The sequence below is a fragment of the Corvus kubaryi genome, unplaced genomic scaffold, assembly GCF_017639235.1.
Source record: "Corvus kubaryi isolate FWS band 111438036 unplaced genomic scaffold, C.kubaryi_AGA036_p1.0 72, whole genome shotgun sequence".
In the NCBI taxonomy this organism is placed as follows: domain Eukaryota; kingdom Metazoa; phylum Chordata; class Aves; order Passeriformes; family Corvidae; genus Corvus; species Corvus kubaryi.
This window is the reverse complement of record NW_024582060.1, coordinates 2,971,617-2,988,671: the sequence shown is the minus strand read 5'-3', so window position 1 is coordinate 2,988,671 and position 17,055 is coordinate 2,971,617. Positions and strand designations below refer to the sequence as shown.

General features: G+C 40.1%; 1 protein-coding gene across 4 annotated transcripts in view; it reads left to right on the top strand.

Moving 5' to 3' along the window:
* EPS8 (epidermal growth factor receptor pathway substrate 8) overlaps positions 1-17,055 on the top strand; it is a 127,731-nt gene that overhangs the window by 74,122 nt on the left and 36,554 nt on the right. For all 4 annotated transcript variants that reach the window (XM_042050328.1, XM_042050330.1, XM_042050327.1 and 1 more), the window contains 5 exons: positions 1,889-1,979; positions 3,049-3,122; positions 12,470-12,537; positions 14,480-14,641; positions 14,844-14,993. In XM_042050328.1, the coding sequence (XP_041906262.1) occupies positions 1,918-1,979; positions 3,049-3,122; positions 12,470-12,537; positions 14,480-14,641; positions 14,844-14,993 (516 nt within the window). In that variant the 5' untranslated portion in view covers positions 1,889-1,917. The remainder of the gene's footprint in view (positions 1-1,888; positions 1,980-3,048; positions 3,123-12,469; positions 12,538-14,479; positions 14,642-14,843; positions 14,994-17,055) is intronic.

Below are 17,055 nucleotides of genomic sequence, written 5' to 3'. Positions count from 1 at the left end.
AACAAGTGCTATCTTAAACAATGTGTGGGTGAGATGTAAAGTGGGGATACCAAACAGCAGTGGGGATAATTTGTGTGTTTTGGATCTGGTCACTCTTTGGAAGCCAATCACAGGGTAAACTGTTAAGCAGGGCAGCAAATTGAGCGTGGTTGCAGATGATAAGAATTAATAGCTGATATAGAAAGTGTTGAAGAGCTCAGTGGCAGCCTGAGCTGCTGGAGAGGAGTACTCCGAGCAGCTCTGGTCCGGGCAGTCGCTGCAACGGAACAGGGAGTGCACAGTGAGCTGGCAAATTCTGCTGGGAAAATGAGTAGTTGTATCCTTTCAAGTCATGGGACGATTTCAGGATGCTTCCCAAAGGTTGTAATTGCTAATGAATTGAGCAGCACTCAGCACGGGTAGTAATTTATTGGAGGCAGCTGCTGAGGACTGCACTCCATAAAAAGAGTCTTAGAGCAGCCAAACAGGCTACCAGGTTGGATATGTGATTTGTTTATGGGGGAATGAAAGCAAAATGTGCTTGTGCCACTAAAGAGGTTTTGTAAGGAGCAAGCAAAGATTTCAAAGAAAATTAAATAAACTAAAAAAAAAAAGATATACTAAGCCAAATTACAGCATGTGTGAAGCCACTAAAAGCAACACCACCCCTTCCACGTGATTTCACTTGGCATGTCAAATACACCTCTGTTCTGGGTAGTTTTGCTAACTGCAGCTGAGGCAGGAGATGCCAAGTGTTCCTCAGAAAGGTATAAAACCTATGTCCTCAGCACAGAAGACCTGCAGCTTGTATGTCTCTTGAACTGGCAGAATTTAGAGCTTAGCACAGGTTTTGATTGGCTTTCTGCGTGGAAGAAGGAAGTAGCAGAATGGATGTGGGCACTCAGTAGGTACTGGCAGGTCAAAGAGCTGCTGCTTCTTTGTAAAATGGGAAGAGAGCAGTTAATGTGGGGCAGTGAGCTGCCTTAGGGGCTCAGGAGATCAGCTGGCTGTAAGGCACCTCTGGTGCAAACAGAGCAGGTTGTGCTTGCTTTGGAAATGGAGCTTTTGTAGGTAAAATTTTTATCTGATATACTTTTAACTATTCCCCAGTGTGACTGAAATGTAGAGAAATATTCAAATGTATGTTATTCATGTATATATGTAAATGAAGGAATATTTGCCCATGGTAAATTTGAATATGAAAGGGTTGTGAAAGTCACTTTCCAGAATCAGTTTTATCTTCAATGGACAGATTATTAAAGGGAGAAGGCATTTTTTAAACTGTCTTATCATGGCCTTTACAGCAGTGCCTTTATATGAAAGGTTTCATTTGGCATGCCAAACTTCCAGGATGTTAAGTGCTGCTTAACAAAAAAAAAAAAGAGTTTTCTTAAGTACCGAAATAGCTAACCAAGTTTCCTTTTGTGCTAACAATCGTGTTTTATTTTGATACTGCATCTTTCTAACAACTCAGCTGATATGTTTCATAGAATATGTATCAAAAGGTCATTTCAGAAGTTTCATTTGAAAGAAATGAATTGAAATCAAGCACGCTTGACTAATAAAGTTGCCATTCGGAACATCTTGTTCACTTTTGCAGTAGATGTTGTTCTTTGTTTAGTGAGCCTTTTATTTCTACAGTTATTCCTAAAGACCATTGTGTCAAAAATAATAGCTTTGTTCACTAAATTATAAATTATTTGAAGCAATAACTATCAAATTGCTACTGGGAGAAGTTCCATGGCAAGTCTTGGAGGCATCACCGGGATGCAGTTAATAACAATTGAGCTTGTTGATGCAATTTCGTTCCCATTTCAACCATCATTTTCTCATTAGGTTTGTATTACATCTGCATTAAACCTTTGTCTTTTAAGACACTCAATTCATGTGCTGTTGTTTCTTTTCCTAGGTCGTTTCTCCCAGTGAGGGGCAGTAAGAATGAATGGACATATATCAAACACCCCTCCCGGTGGATATGGAAGTTACTTTCCTCAAATGAAGTAAGGTTATGCCTTTGACTTTCCTTTTATGGACAAAATAGTGTTGTACTTCCTTCTTTAGGTTTTCATTGCAGCGAGAGCTATGATTAGTAGATCTCATTGGAATTACACGAAGGCATTTTCTTTAAAAGAGTGAGGGGTTTGCAAATTGTGGAGCCAAAGTGACAGATACTGTCTGACTGATTTCTGTATTAGTGTAAGGGAAAGCTGTGTTGCTGCACGGACTCACCTGGAACAGGAAGATAAATTGCTGTAGCCATGACATCCTTGTTATGTTACTCAGAGAGGTCTTTGTGTGCCTGAGATGGTTAAGGTTAGCTCTGAGTGAATGCATTTTTATGCATAAAAGATGAGGCTGCCTCTCCCATCTGTGAGAACAGACTGTTTCCCAGTAAACAGAACTGAGCAGGTGCTACCTGGAAGTGTTAGCTTGCCTAAGATAAGAGGATGATCCCTGTATCAGACTTACTGACAACACTGATGAGAATTTACCTATCTGACCCCAAAGAACATGTATTCCTATATGGAGCAGGATATCTGTGCTGTCTCTTGCTTCTCATATTGTTGTCCCTTTAAGGTGAACTCATGTATGATGCATTCTTGAAGCACTTGTGGTCATATTGCCTTTTCATTTGCATAAGACAGTGACAGTCATTTTAAGTGTTACATTAAAAGCGGTTAAAATTGTTAGAAGCTATCAACACCTGTGGACACAAGAAAAAATGCCCCAAATCCTACCCAAGTCTTTGGCATAGTCATTATTATTGTTGTTGTTATTATCACTATTATAATTTCGCAGTGAATTTTGTTACTTGAATTAAAGTGGTGTTTGTTTGTATACCACATCCCGCTTGTGCATGATGTATTAATGCAACAAAAGAGAACCCAGAAAGGTCTGCAACCCAAGTGGAACATTCTTCCTCATATTTATGGTGTGGAACAAATATCCAGTATCATTCCCTCTGTTACTAATGTTGTCGGTATGTGTAGTCCTATATAAGGGGAGGGGTTTTCTCAGTGCCTGCCAAATACATCCATACAGAAGATAATCAGAAATGTTTTCTTCCAGTGGCTATGGCTCTCCAATGTTTGCTCAGGCGGAGAGGGAGCAGAATTCAAGAACAAGTGCAAAAGCTCTCTATGGTAAGGCAGCACAAAGTCTCTAAACCTCTTTGCGAAATTGCTGTTTAAATACTGATTGTGATGTCGTGGTAGAAATATTATACACAGATTAATCTGAAAGTGTGTGTACATACACATGGGTGTGTCTGTCAACTAACTTAAAAAACAAAGTGGCTTCGTTCCTACTAAAGCTAACTAGAAAATGCTCAGTGTACTAAGTAGAGAGCTCCCACCTGCTCATTTTTCAGGCAGCGATGTGCAAAGCATTCATCACAAAACTCAGTGATCCTATAGCTAAGGTATGCACCAGGGAGAAGGCATCCAGGGGTTTAGCTGGGCTGTGGGTTTGATTTGACCTGTACCGCCTTCTGCCCCCCCAGCTTCATCCCCTCTAAGCACAAAAGGCACTTAAAATATTATTCTTCTTTGGCACAAGGATTTAATGGAAATCAGAGTTGGTATAGCAGATTTGGAGTCCTATTTGGCGTGCTGTTTTCAGCAGGCTCTGTGACTGTCAGATGTGATGTCACTTACAAATGCCTAAAGGTGGTTGCACTCGCCTATTACGGTATCCCCCAGCCGTAGGGAGGAGAGGAGAGATCCAACAAGCAGGAATTGTGCAGCAAGATTGATTGATTGGTTATTTTACAAACTCTTTTATAGACTTCTTTCTTCATAGTCTAATTGGACAAAGGATCAGCCACCCCTTGGGGTGATTGGCAAAAATCCTAAAACATCCATTGTCAAAATATTTTTCTACTGTACCATAAACAAAGCTCTGCACGGTCGCAGGTGTTCATAGCTTATAGACCTCTGCTACTCTCTTTGTGAGAGAGAAAAGTATCTCATGGCACTGGAAAGAAGCAAGAGAAATTCTTGCTAGCTGTATTTTTGTATCCACACTCACCAGCTACAGCTGCTAGTATTTGTCTTGGCTGTACACACTACTCTCCAGCCTAATGCCAAATCACTGTGGAGGAGAAATGCAGTCATGTTCCTTGCCAGCCAAATTGCACCATTTTCAGGTCATCCTCCTCCACTGTGAATACATCCCACTGATAGCTGTGCTGGTAATGGAAGTAGAAGGAGCAGTGAGGCTGTGAGAAGTTCTGCTTTGTAAATCTGTGCCTGTTGCTAAATGTTCTTTTGAAAGTCAATATGACTGATGAGACTGGGAGGACAAGGCTTCCCCTGAGAACCTGGTCCTGTGCTGGACCCCTCAGACATCAGCCAGCTCTCCCTCTGGGCATCTGCCACTCTTCTGCAGGTTAACCAGCTGGAAAGCTCGAAGAGCAGTGGCTAATAACTGCAACATCCCAAGTAGTAATCTTTTCTCCCTCCTGTTTTGGCTGGAGTGGTGGCTGGGAGTGAGCTCAGAGGTTAGCTCCCTAACTCCTCAGAGGTTAGGGGAGTGATGGCAGCATGCTTTAGAACCTTAGAATCATTTTAGGTTGCAAAAGACCTTTAAGATCAAGTCCAGCCATTAACCCAGCACTGCCAAGCCCACCGCTGAACCATGTCCCCAGGTGCTTCATGTACACATCATCTAAATACCTCCAGGGATCGTGATCCAACCACTTCCCTGGGCAGCCTGTTCCAGTGCTTGACAACCCTTTTGGTGAAAACATTTTTCCTGATATTCAGCTTAAACATGGTGCTGCATGTGAACCATTCTAAGTTCAAGTTTACTATGTTTTAGTGCTATGCTACTAGAGTCAGTTACCTGATGTAGTGCTGAAGGCAGGAACTGCAACTGAGGAAATTTCTGAGCTGATCAACTTAAAGAGTGATTTCTGCATCCTGTATGGGTTCACTCAACAAACTGATTGCAAGTGTTGACAGAAATAGCAGCTGGTAACAGAAACCAGCAAGAGACATTGCAAAAAAACCTTAGCAGATTATTTCTTTATGAGATACAATAAGAGTGTTGTGATCCCTTTTTCATTTTATGTCATCATAATTTTTCAGGAGTACAGGGTTTGAACAGTGTGGCAGTATCAGTGTCTTAACTATGTCCTTTAATCTTTGTGGGCTTTTAAAATCTCTCTCTGAGCTTTTTCATATCAAACATGATGGGATGGTCATGTGTCAGGAGAAGATAGGGACAAGTGAGTAAATGTGATGTATACAATGGTATTTTTTTACTTCCAAAGTACTTAACTGAATTCAGGTACTAGTTGAAAATGCTTGCCATGGAACTGCTGGGTGGTGGCTCCTGTAAAATGAATCCTTGTCCTTGGTTCACTTCTGTAGCTGGTAGATATATCACAAAACTGTAGTTGCAGTTGCCAGGAGCTGAATGAAACAGAAGGATCAGTTATTCTGGAGCTCCAAGTAGCTGTGTATTGGCACAGCTTTTAGAGTGGAGTTTGCACATTTTACTACTTTTGCTCTGTTTTATACACATAGAGAACTAGGCTGTCGCTACCATCACATGCATGAGCTGGAGAAAACAAGGAAAACACCTAAAATCCTTCTCAAATTCAGGGCATTTCTTCTGATTTTTAGCAACCAAGTTGCTATTCTTCTGCATCCCACACGTGCCTCTTCTTCCTTTGTGATGTTAAATTTTCTGTGCATACTGTCCGAAACAGGGTGGGAAGCAGCTGAGTGACATTGGAATTGTTAAAATGTGTTGAAAACACTCATTACAAAGTGTTTAATTGATAATTAACAACTAACTGAAGTATTTTATTTGCGATTCATGAGACTGAGATACTATAAAGCAGGAGGAAGCTGTCTTAGCTTTCTTTTTCTATGTTGCTGTGTACATATATTTTAAATGTATGTTTTATATTATTTAGGTTAATTCAGAAAGCTCATGTGTTTAATAGAGTCACTTATACTGGAAAAAAAAAATAATTTTACTGTAAAAGTAAAATGGACTGTGGGGTTTTTTTTTGCTTTACTAAAATGTGACAATATGACATAAGCAGCAAACTTTCCCCATCAAAATGTTCCTTTTCTTGGAAAACCTGAGTGTCGTTTGGACCAAGCCACATATTCATGACTATCAACGAGTAAAAACAGTACCTGGGCTCCTAAGTGACCACTTGATCTTGAAATCAATTTCTTCCAAGCACTGTAAAGACTAAACTAAAATAAACATGATTATTATTACCATTGTAATTGTTATTATTACCAATACAATTATTGTTATAATTATCACCATTATTATTTTTACTACTTATTATTGCTTATTGTTATAAGTGTATATGTTTATGTATATACACAGGCATGTTTGTGTCCTGGCATGAAGTTTATGCCTTAGATCCCATTGCTGAGGTGATTCATGACTGTTCAGCCATCAGACAGAAGGTTGGCCACAGTGCAGTGGGAAAGGAGGCTGGAATATTATTGGTGTTACCAGCAGTTCAGCTAAAAACCAGACTGGAGCCATTGCTATCTCTACTGTGCCTGTCTGATAGTGAAAACTTCCCTGCAATTGCCTTTTTTCCTGTGTCAAATAATCCCTTTGTTTTCACTCATTTCCTTCCTGAAATGAACTGCTTTCTATTTGCATGACAAATCTCTCTCTGAACCGCCAGGGAAAGTGCCCTCTGCACATTTTTATGGGCTTTATTTCATCATTTGCTTCCTGATCTTTCCATCTGAAATGGGTTTTGGCTCCTGCTGTCATCTGTTGTTCTAGCACTGGCTTCTCCATCTGTCTTGAGCAGTTCTGCCTGTGGGGAGACGTGCAGCAGTCTCAGGGCTGTGCTGGGGCTTTGCCAGCCAGTGGCACGGTGTGGAGCAGCCTCATTCCTCAGGAGGAATGAACCAGGAGCTCAATCCAGATTGTCAGATTATTGTGCAGCATGGAACTGAAAGGTGTTGCTAAAATTGTCTTTGCACAGCGTGTTAGAAAGGACTGGGTGTTGTGTAAACCGAGTTTATACTCTCACAGCTGTGATTTGGAGCTGGAAGTGGAACTGCCTGTGTATTTCTGCTTTGCTCACATGCCTCATTCAGAGCAAGAACTGCAGTGTAACAAATTCAAGGAATTCTCAAGCAGCTCCCAGGCAGGTAAATGAGTCCATTGAAAGAAGCCATCCACGTAACATGCTTGTAGTGTTTTGATTCTCAAATTAAGTTGACAATTGACTTCTAAACGACACACTTCCTTTGACAGCTAGTTCCACACAGCCAAGCTTGTGGCATAAATCTCTGAAAGTGATAGTGTTTGCACGTCTAAAAAGGGGATTTGGTTTGAACTTGAGTTTTGACCTTTGTCCCCGGATGTTTAGGTCACGTCTCCTGCACTTTGCTCGGCCTCAAGCAGATTTTTTTCTGGCTGGGCTGCAATTTCTTCAGCAATTCATGTTATCAGCAGTCAGTCCAATGCAGATAAATGGTAGTAAACTAAGTATTGGGCTTTTCTGCTTGATGATGTGTGGAAATATTTTACACTGTCACTTCAGGATTCTTAGGACAGATTGTGGGGCAGACTCTCAATCCATGTCTGTGTGGATTGCCATCAAATTTCAGAGCAATCTACAGTCCTGTTTATCGGTGTCGTCTCTACACTGTCTGGTAGTGTTTTTGACTTGGCCAAAAGTCTTTGGTTAAGGGGTTTCTTTTTGTTTTCTGCTGTTTTGGATGCTTTCAAAAATGAAAATAAAATCAGTAGTTTTCAACATCTGTTTGGAAACAAAAACATGGTCTGTTCCTGGTGATGGGTGAATTCAATAATTTCACAAAACATGAATAGCAGTAACATCCATCCACATCAGACATCAGGAAGAGTACTAGTTTCTGTGGATCAATGTTCCTGTTCCTCTGGAAGCTTTAGTAGCTAGTAGATCTTACATTCAGGACCTATAAGTGAAATGCTGTGCTGCTTTTCACCTTATTGCCTTTGTGTCGTGAGAGATTTTATTTTAATCAAATTCTTCTGGGTTGCATTTGCTAAAGATTGTGGTTAAGAATTTAACTTGAATGTCTTCTGCCATGATCCTCTTTTATTTTTTTTTATTTCACCAGAGAGGAAATCCTTTATGTAAATGGTGTGCAGCATATCAGCAGAGTTTGAGCTAACCTGGTATTAAGACTGCACTGTACTTTAAATGCTGGATGTAGGAGCTGCAATGAGTAGAGTATGTAGGAAAAAAACTCAATAATTTTGACAGTTTAATTCATTTTTTGGTAATTTTATGCACCGTATCTGGAGGTCTCTGTTGTAGTATTTCACTTCAGCTTCAATAGCCTCTTCATGCATGAAGGGACCTGCGAGAGGCTGAGATTGATTGGGAGGATTAGGAGAGTGAAACAGAGCATACAAAACATTATTCTGTTTTCAGTGTCAGGGGTTGACCCCAGCCAGCAACTGAGGACCTCCCCATTTGCTTGCTCATTCCCTCTGTCTCCTCTCTGCAGCAGAATAGGGGGGAGAATTGGAAGAGCAAAAGCAAGAAAAAAACCTGATGGATCAAGATAAAGATGGCTTAATAGGTGAAGGAAAGAGCAGGGAGGAAAAACACCTGAGTAACACAAAGGCATTTACTCACAACCTTCCATAAGCAGAGCAATGCCCGGACTATCTGGGCAAGGAGGCTTTGGAAAGACTACCTGCCAGTTTTTTTGCTGAGCAGGATATTAAACAGTATGGAATATCCTTTTGGTCAGTTGGGGTCAGCTGTCCCAGCTGTGTCCCCTCTCAACCTCTTGTGCAGCCCCAGCCCACTCACTGGGGCAGCAGAATAAGAAATGGAGAAGGCCTTGACACCATTCAGCAGCAGCTAAAATATCCCTGTGTTATCAGATCCAAAATCATCTCCATCTTAGCCAGACCCGCTACATTCAGCACATCAGCAAATTGTGTTGCCCATTTTCAAGAACAGTTCGTGTAATAAATCAAGAGATGTTTTAAGGTTTCTCTAAAAGCAGTCAGATGAATATTCATAGGTAATAATCCGTCACTTTGATACATGAAAGAGTTGAGACATGGAAGCTCCATTTCCAGAAGAATGGCAATAAGCAACTCTGTAGGAAAAGACAAAGAAGTTGTAGACAGATGTAGAAACCTGTGGGAGTCCCGTGCTGAGATCTCTCTGACTTGGAAGTGGAAACACAGAAGTGCTGTAGGAGGGAGCAGCAGTCTCTTGTGTCATCTGGATAGAGGACAGAGAACAGGTTTGCAGGCTCATATCAGTTTTTGTAGCTGCTCAAGGCAGTGGAGCTGGAGGGTTCAGCAGGAGGAGTGCAAAATGGTTTGTGTCCTTTCTGATGGCAAGGTGAGAACTTTTGGAGAGTTGTAGGTAGAATCTGGGACAGGAGCCAAACACTAGGAGAAAGCAGAGGCTGAAACTTCATTTTGAGCTACTGGCAAAAACCATGGGACAAGGCATGCATTCTGGCTGCCATTCTTTTTCTTTTATTTCCTTTCCTTTTTGTTTTTAAATTTTTTTTCTTCTTCTTTCTCTGTGCCATGTTCATATTGTCGTGGGGGGCTATTCTTCCTTCAGTGTGATTCATGCCAGGCAGCCAAGAAAACCATGTCTCAGGGAGCCTGGGTGGTGAGAAGCTGTAAGGGAAAGGAGACCCACTTACAAACCACTGGATTGTAAAAGGTTTGAAAAACAAAGGCTGAAGACAAGGCCTTCCACAATGGAAGAATTTTGCCTGATGCCAGGATGCCTATTAGAAGATGTCTTTTGAAGGGTGAATAATTTCAGGGTGCAGCTGTAGTATCCCCCTCCAGATCCTCTATAGCAGCGTTTCAGCTGAAACGCTCTGTTCTACTCTAAATGGTAACTTGGGTCTCTAGCAGGTTCTAATTTTCATTCTACCTGCATTAAAGAGACAAATTGGTAAATACGAACTGCTCTCAGTGTGGACTCTCAAGTGTTGTGTCTGTACTTTTTGTTTATTAACACAAACACTGATTGACTTTTGTTAAATGTAAATTTTATTAAAGTTCTTGTTACTATTATGTTGTCATTAACAACACAGAACTTGAGGGGCTGTCCTCAGCTCTCAAGTGTAGGCAGCCACAGATTTGATTACCACTCAGAATGCCCTGTCTCTTCTACAAACACTCTTGTTCTCACCATGGCAGTGTGTGTTGAACACCTTTCTTTCCATCATGTCTGACTGGGAGTGTTGTGCTGCTCTTTGGGAGTGGATGAGTTAATCAGTGCTACAAATGGTTTTGGAATTCCTGTCTTAACACAGGACAAAACTTAGGTGAGGCAGAATAAGGAGCCTCCTGCAAAATTTACTCTCTTCTTTTTAATTCCTTTGGAGCCTCTACATGTGCCAGACTTTCTTTGTTTATTTAAAGCAACTCCAACTGTTACTGTTTGCAGCATTGATAAATTTTACAGTGGTTGTAAACTTTCTCATGCTTGTTTAATTTAATAGCATAAAACTTACATTTTTGTTTACCTAAAAGAAGATAACACTCAAAACTGAGTATTTGGTGCATTGTTAATTGAAACAAGTAATTTTTTCTTTTTTATTTCAAAGCATATATTCTTTCTTACTGAACAGTATTTAAGTATCATTTACAGTCCACAGCAGAAGACTGCTAACTGATCCCCTTGGAGATGTGAATAATTCTATGAGAATAAACTAGATACTGCTTTTTAATCCCCTTGTTCTTTAGGAACAGATGGACTTTACTTCTTCAGATCATCATCCAAACAAAAAAAGAAAGGTAGCAAATCAGGCAGTACTGCTTTACTGACTGCGTTTTTGGGGTGTGCATGTGTGTGTGTTGTGGTTACAAAGACAATCAACTGAAAAAATAATTTAAGTGACATGCTGCAAAAGCAGAAATAGTAGATACAGATGGAATAATGAGTGTTGATCCTCTGCCCTGGGATTTCAGAATGATGCATAATGAAAGTAAGATATCTATTTTTAAATGTTCACACACCTGGCTAAAAATTCTGATAATCTGTGGTGTTCTTAAATTTGACTGTTTGCACACTTCTCTTGCTGAAGCAAACTGAGCAGCTGCTGTACAGAATTAGGATGGCTCTCTTCTGTGAGTGGCATTTGTCACTGTGGGAGGGGGGCTTCAAGCCAGTGATGTATTTCAGAAACTTGTTTTTCATGAAAAACACTGCAAAGGGGAGAGATAATGGTGTGTTTATAAAATGTGACAAATGCTTCCACAAGTGACATCTGAAAATGAGGGCACTGCTGGTTTTGCACCTGGAATTCCTGTGTGAAGGAGCCCTGGTCACAGAAGAGACCTTTGCAGGGGGGCTTTTATGATGTCCTCACTGCAGATCTCTTTATGTCACAGATCATATGCTTGGTAGTATTTAGATTTTTTTATTTTGCAAAAAGTAACCTAACCTTCCTGTCAACAAAATCACTTCTCTTTTACCTCCAGCTACTCCAGGTGTGATGAAATTGATGTATTTTGAATTTTCATCATATGAAAAAAAAATCAAACCACCTATTTTACTTGAAGAAAATCTCAGAAACTGAGATTTTAAATGAAATATAGAAAAAAAATGACCTACTTCCAGAGTTTCCTTAGACCCCTCTCAGCCACTCCCTTAGTGACTTTTTCACAACAAAGCTCCTGATGCTCCAGATCAGGCACTTAAGTGATTGTAGTGAAAAAACACCAACATTTCCATATGTTGCATTCAATTCTTTTCCACTAGAGTTGAAAAGTGTTCTTCAGTATTCATCTAAATTCATTATTTTGAGGTGTGGGTGTGTGTTGTGTCTTCATCTTGCTTTTCCCCATCCTTCCTCTCCTGTTTTAACGTGCATCTATTGTACAGAGTAAAAGACACGTGATGTTTCTGTTTCTGCAGCATTGTGTTCTGTTAGCTGAAAAGCATTCCTGTTTAGAGATATTTTGGTGTATATATGTATATTTCCACGCCTATTTCTACATTAGCAATTCAATGAATTGAATACTTTATGAAGAAATAAAGGATGAGTCAGGTCTTTTTTTGTGTGTGGCTTTGCCATCTTGCAGATTTAACCTGAGAAGTGTTTGGATATATCAGAAAATACTTTTGCTTTCAAGGGCGTTAATATAAACACAGCGAGCCCAATGCTAGTTTATCACACTGCTACTAAAGTGGCAAGCCAAAGATTTTAATAATCAGGCTTCCCAAGGAAGTGTTTCCAGTCAGAGCACTGCTCCCCTCCGGTGTCCTGACTCACTGGATGAGATAAGTGCTTTTGTGTGCACCCACCAGCTCTCTGTTAACATTGCTGACGTAAGAATGGACCCTGTGGGGTGTTGGTATTTTCTGCTGAAATACAGATATTAACCACAGCTTATCTCCTCTTCTCTTATCTACAACTTGTCCAAAGTATCTCTGAGAAACAGTCAAGACACCAGGATGAGACATTGAATGAATAATTATTCTTTCTTTTCCTCCCATCTCTAGAACAAAGGAAGAACTATGCACGAGACAGTGTCAGCAGCATATCTGAAACGTCACAGTATCACGTAGAGGTGAGATGAGAGTGGGACACCAATTACAGATTTCAGTTGCATGCAGTTATTTTTGCCTACATGTTTTCTGAGGATATACAAGCTTGAAGGCACATGCATCTTCCAAAATATCCTGCCAGCCTGGGGTCACTTCAGAACAGATTACACTGAAATGTCTCAGATTCTATAGCTTTGCTGTAATGAGCTCGAATTTGGATGTAGAAAAATGTAAGCAAAGTTGTGTGTAGCTTGGCAAACAGCCAGGACTTCTCAACGGGGCATCAAGACAACATCTTGTGCTGCCCTGTCTCCGAACCTGGCTCCTTGCAAAGATGAGGCAGAGCTGAATAACGCTGTGCTGCTGGCAAGGCACACTGGATGATATTTAAAACTAATACTCTGATCAGCTATAATCAGCAGAGGTATTAGAATATTCATAAAGTGCTGAGCATTAACCCCTCAAAGCCCCAGTGAGTCGAATATGTAGCAGTTAAATACGTTCTGCCTGCACAGATTCTTCCCCAGCGTGAAGAGCAAAGTGTGTGACTTGCTGTCTTAAGCTGCTTTGCAGAATTACTGCATGCTGCTCTCATATTTAAAATACTCAGCAGGGTCAGCCTGAGTGCCTGTATGTAACCTGTTAAGCACTTTTAAATGTAGTGCCTCCTTTTGTAGCCTTACTTGGGCTCAAACTTTCTCCTCCTGCCATCAGACCAGTGCCATGGGTTAAGCCAAGTCTTGCAAGTACCACGGATTCTCAGCTCCTTTTTGCTGGGTTTTAAATCATCTGTGGATTGTGAGATCATATGCAGAAGACTCCTAATTTCAAGTGCTTCAGTACTATGATCAGCTCATCAATAAATACATGTGTTGGTTCTGATTGCCTGTCTATTTTTGTGTGGCTTCTTCATAACGGTTTAGGTCCTGTACTGACATTACAATTAGTACTTGCATTTGGAATCTAGGCATTCCTGGGTAAGCAGCCAGTACAGAGTTTGTTTCCCTTTACTTCTTTTAAATGCTTTGATTATATGCAGCTTACACCTACTTTCTTCTCTGTAATTGCCAAGTGCTGTTATCCTGTAATAGAAGAAAGCACAGTTAATTCTTTTTTATTATTTTTTAAAGTTATGTAGAAGAAAAATATGCAGGCATATATTAAATGTGGTTCAGCTTGAATGAGCGTTACCAGATCTTCAATAAGGATGTGAAGGTGGATTTATGCCTGAACAAAATGAAACAATTTTGTGGGTTTTCTTGCACAGTTGGCATGCTGAAGGAGAAATTGCCACAATCATGATGACAGGGAAGCTAGCTGAGGTGATGTTTGTGAGGTACTATTTATTTTCCAGGCCATTAATTGAATCTGGAGAATATTCCAAGCTGATGGTGAGCAAAAGTAGTTACTATTTTCTACCGTGTTGCACATAAAAGTGACCAGCCTGTCCATAAGGTGTCCCAGTTAGATGCAAGCCCATCCTGGTTGCCACCAGCAGGCTACCTGACAGCTCTGGAAGAGATGAGGACACTCTGGGTCCGGGTGGTGGTGGCGCTGCATTGGCAGTGAGCTTCTGGGAGGCTTCTGCTGGCACCTCCTGAACTGAGCTTGCCAGGAGAGAGAGAGGTTTTCACTCCTCAAGAAAGCTAATTAAAACTCATGGTTTAGTTCTAGCTTTGGTACCTGAAGGATGTCAGAATGTGCCTTCAAGTCTAACTGCTTAGAGCAGTGAGGAAATGACAGTGGCTGTCGAAAAGCAAGCTACAAAAATAAGTTGACTTAAAATGACATTATGGACTAAACAGCCTTTCTCATGTATTAGAGGTGGGCTCTGTCATACACAAAGGCACTTTTACTCATGAATAATTTGCATTGCTACTTCCTGACAATTTAAATACTGACACTTCTGAACAATAGGGAAAATTGCAATCATAATATCTTTTAAATGTGTGTCTTATTCACCAGCACTTGACCACCTTTGTTCTGGACCGAAAAGAGGCAATGATTACAGTAGATGATGGAATAAGGAAGCTGAAATTGTTGGATGCCAAAGGCAAAGTGTGGACTCAAGACATGATTCTTCAAGTGGATGACAAAGCTGTCAGTTTGGTGGACTTGGAATCAAAGGTAAGATCTGTGAGTGACAGTCTCATTTTCAGAGAGAGAGAAAAAGGGAGCAAGCAGAAAAACGATGTATGTGAGACTGAGGATTTTAATTAGCTTATTATCACTTTCCCTTTTTAGCTCATGCAGTTTTTCTGAGATCAGTACACTGTATAGTAAGGTGGTATTTTGTGTTTCCTTTTTTTTTTCCCCTCTCTTCTGACAGAATGAACTGGAGAATTTTCCTTTAAGCACAATTCAGCATTGCCAAGCTGTGATGAATGCATGCAACTACAATTCAATTCTTGCATTAATATGTAAAGAACCAACCCAAAACAAGCCTGATTTGCATCTTTTCCAGTGTGATGAAATTAAGGTAAGATAATAATGGAGGTCTGCTGTGACTTATTTGCATAGGGGAGATTGTATGAATTGACCAGTACAGTGGATAAAGACAAATGAGCTGATTCATAGAAAATAATTCTGTACTTCTATTCTCATAAATATGCTAAAAGATAATGCACTTATGATATCAGCACTACTGACAGTATGTTAGTAAATGTAGTGTAGTTTGTATTGCAAAGGAGTAATCCAGTATTTAAGCTGAATCCCTCATGCACATTCAAAAATGTCCTTACTCTAAATATTGGTTCCTGGGCTCTGTAGCTGCTAATTTAGGTTGGCAAATGTATAAAGCTCTGGAAAAATATCTATGGTTTGCCTTCACACTTCTGAAAAAAGTGGTGTAAAGGAATTTGTGTTGTCTCAAATTTGTTTTATAACCTGCAAAGAGCTCATCTGAGCCCTGAGTCTTACCTACTCTTTCTGCTCTCCTTGTCACTGAACAATTAAACATTCTCTACATCTCACCTCTCTGCATCTCTGCTCTGCTGGAGAGATCTTGAAAGGGAAAATATTCCTTGCAGGAGGGGCGAAACAAGGAAAGAGGTTGCTAGTCTCTGATTAAAATATTACCTTCAAGTGTAAATTATTTTCCTAATGTATTCTGCAATTCTTTATTTCTGAGGTTATAAATTTTAATTTTGTCAGTTATTCTCTGTAATTCCAATTGATAATTTCATGGGGATTTCTTAATTCCTTTGTAGTAGTTTGTATCATTGTCTTGAAACAACAGATTGTTAATCACACTGTGCAACAGTTTTGGAATGAGTGTGGTGAGAGTGGTGTGAGGATGATTAGTTATTCTGTGATTTGTTGCACAGAACTTGCTGTTTGAAAGGAAAGTGAGATCCTATCAGAAGTTCAGGGGTTATTATGTTAAATAATGTGGGGATCCCTTTTGAAGAGTGTTTGGACCCAGCTTCTCAACATGTGGAGTTGGTCTCTTTTCATTTCATTTTTGAGGTTGTTCCTCTGTGTACCCACAAAAATGTAGAGTATGTAAGCATGACTTGGGAGTCCAGGATCTCCCTTTGTTCTGAGGTATTGTTTGATTCTGTGGCCATACCCTGGGGTTTTTTCCTTACCTGTGAAACTTTTTCTGGTTTTGAAAGTTCAGGTCCTTGTTGGCTTTTCCCTGCTTTTGTTAGAAGTTACAAGCAACCCCAGGAGCCTCTGCAATAAAAAATAGTTAAGAATCAATACCATTTGGGGCATTCTAACATTTCAGAAACAAGAAAAAATTTAAATAGTAAATACCAAGAGTGTTGGATTAGTGGAAATCTTCTGGGTTTAAGTTCCTCTGATCCCCTAAAGTTTTTTTCTATTAATTCTGTAAACTTATGGTATCCCTCATAACTATTCTGTAGCGCAATCCATTATAGCCTGAAAAGTTCTGTTATCCCCTTGAATCCTAAATTCAACAATGTCTTCTGGTCCTAGCAGAAGTTACATGCTCCTCCCAAAAAGGTATGTACTTCTGCATTATGAGGGTACTAGGAAAGAAGTGGTCCTTGCAGAGTGAGCCAGACACTGACAGATCTGGGCTTTGACAGCCTTTGCAGGAAATTAATTTGTCAGCTGAAGACATGTAACAGAGCATTCTAAATCCTACGAGAAGCCATGACCTATTTAATGCAAGATCTATTAAAATAATGCTTTAGATGTGCATCAAAATTTCACTTGTGAGGCCACTGGTGGAGGCAGGCTGCAGTTGTGGAGTGGCAGGAACGTACAGATTAGGGAATCTTCTGAAAAATTCATCTTCTTTTACATCAGAGAGAAATTGGAGGCTGTCATTATTTCTGAAAGGAAATTGTTTCATTACGAGTTACTTTCTTAATGCTTATGCTGCTGCTGTCTATAGTGCTTTGGCTGCTTCTGTGTATAACAGGTTTTCTTTTTATGCTATGAGACAAACAAAATACTTGAGACAACCAGAAATTACGTATGCAGAGGGAAAAAGTAGCTTATGCAATAGCAGTTGACTTGAGGTAATTACAGCTGTTCAGACAAATTTGGTATCTAGATTACGTACT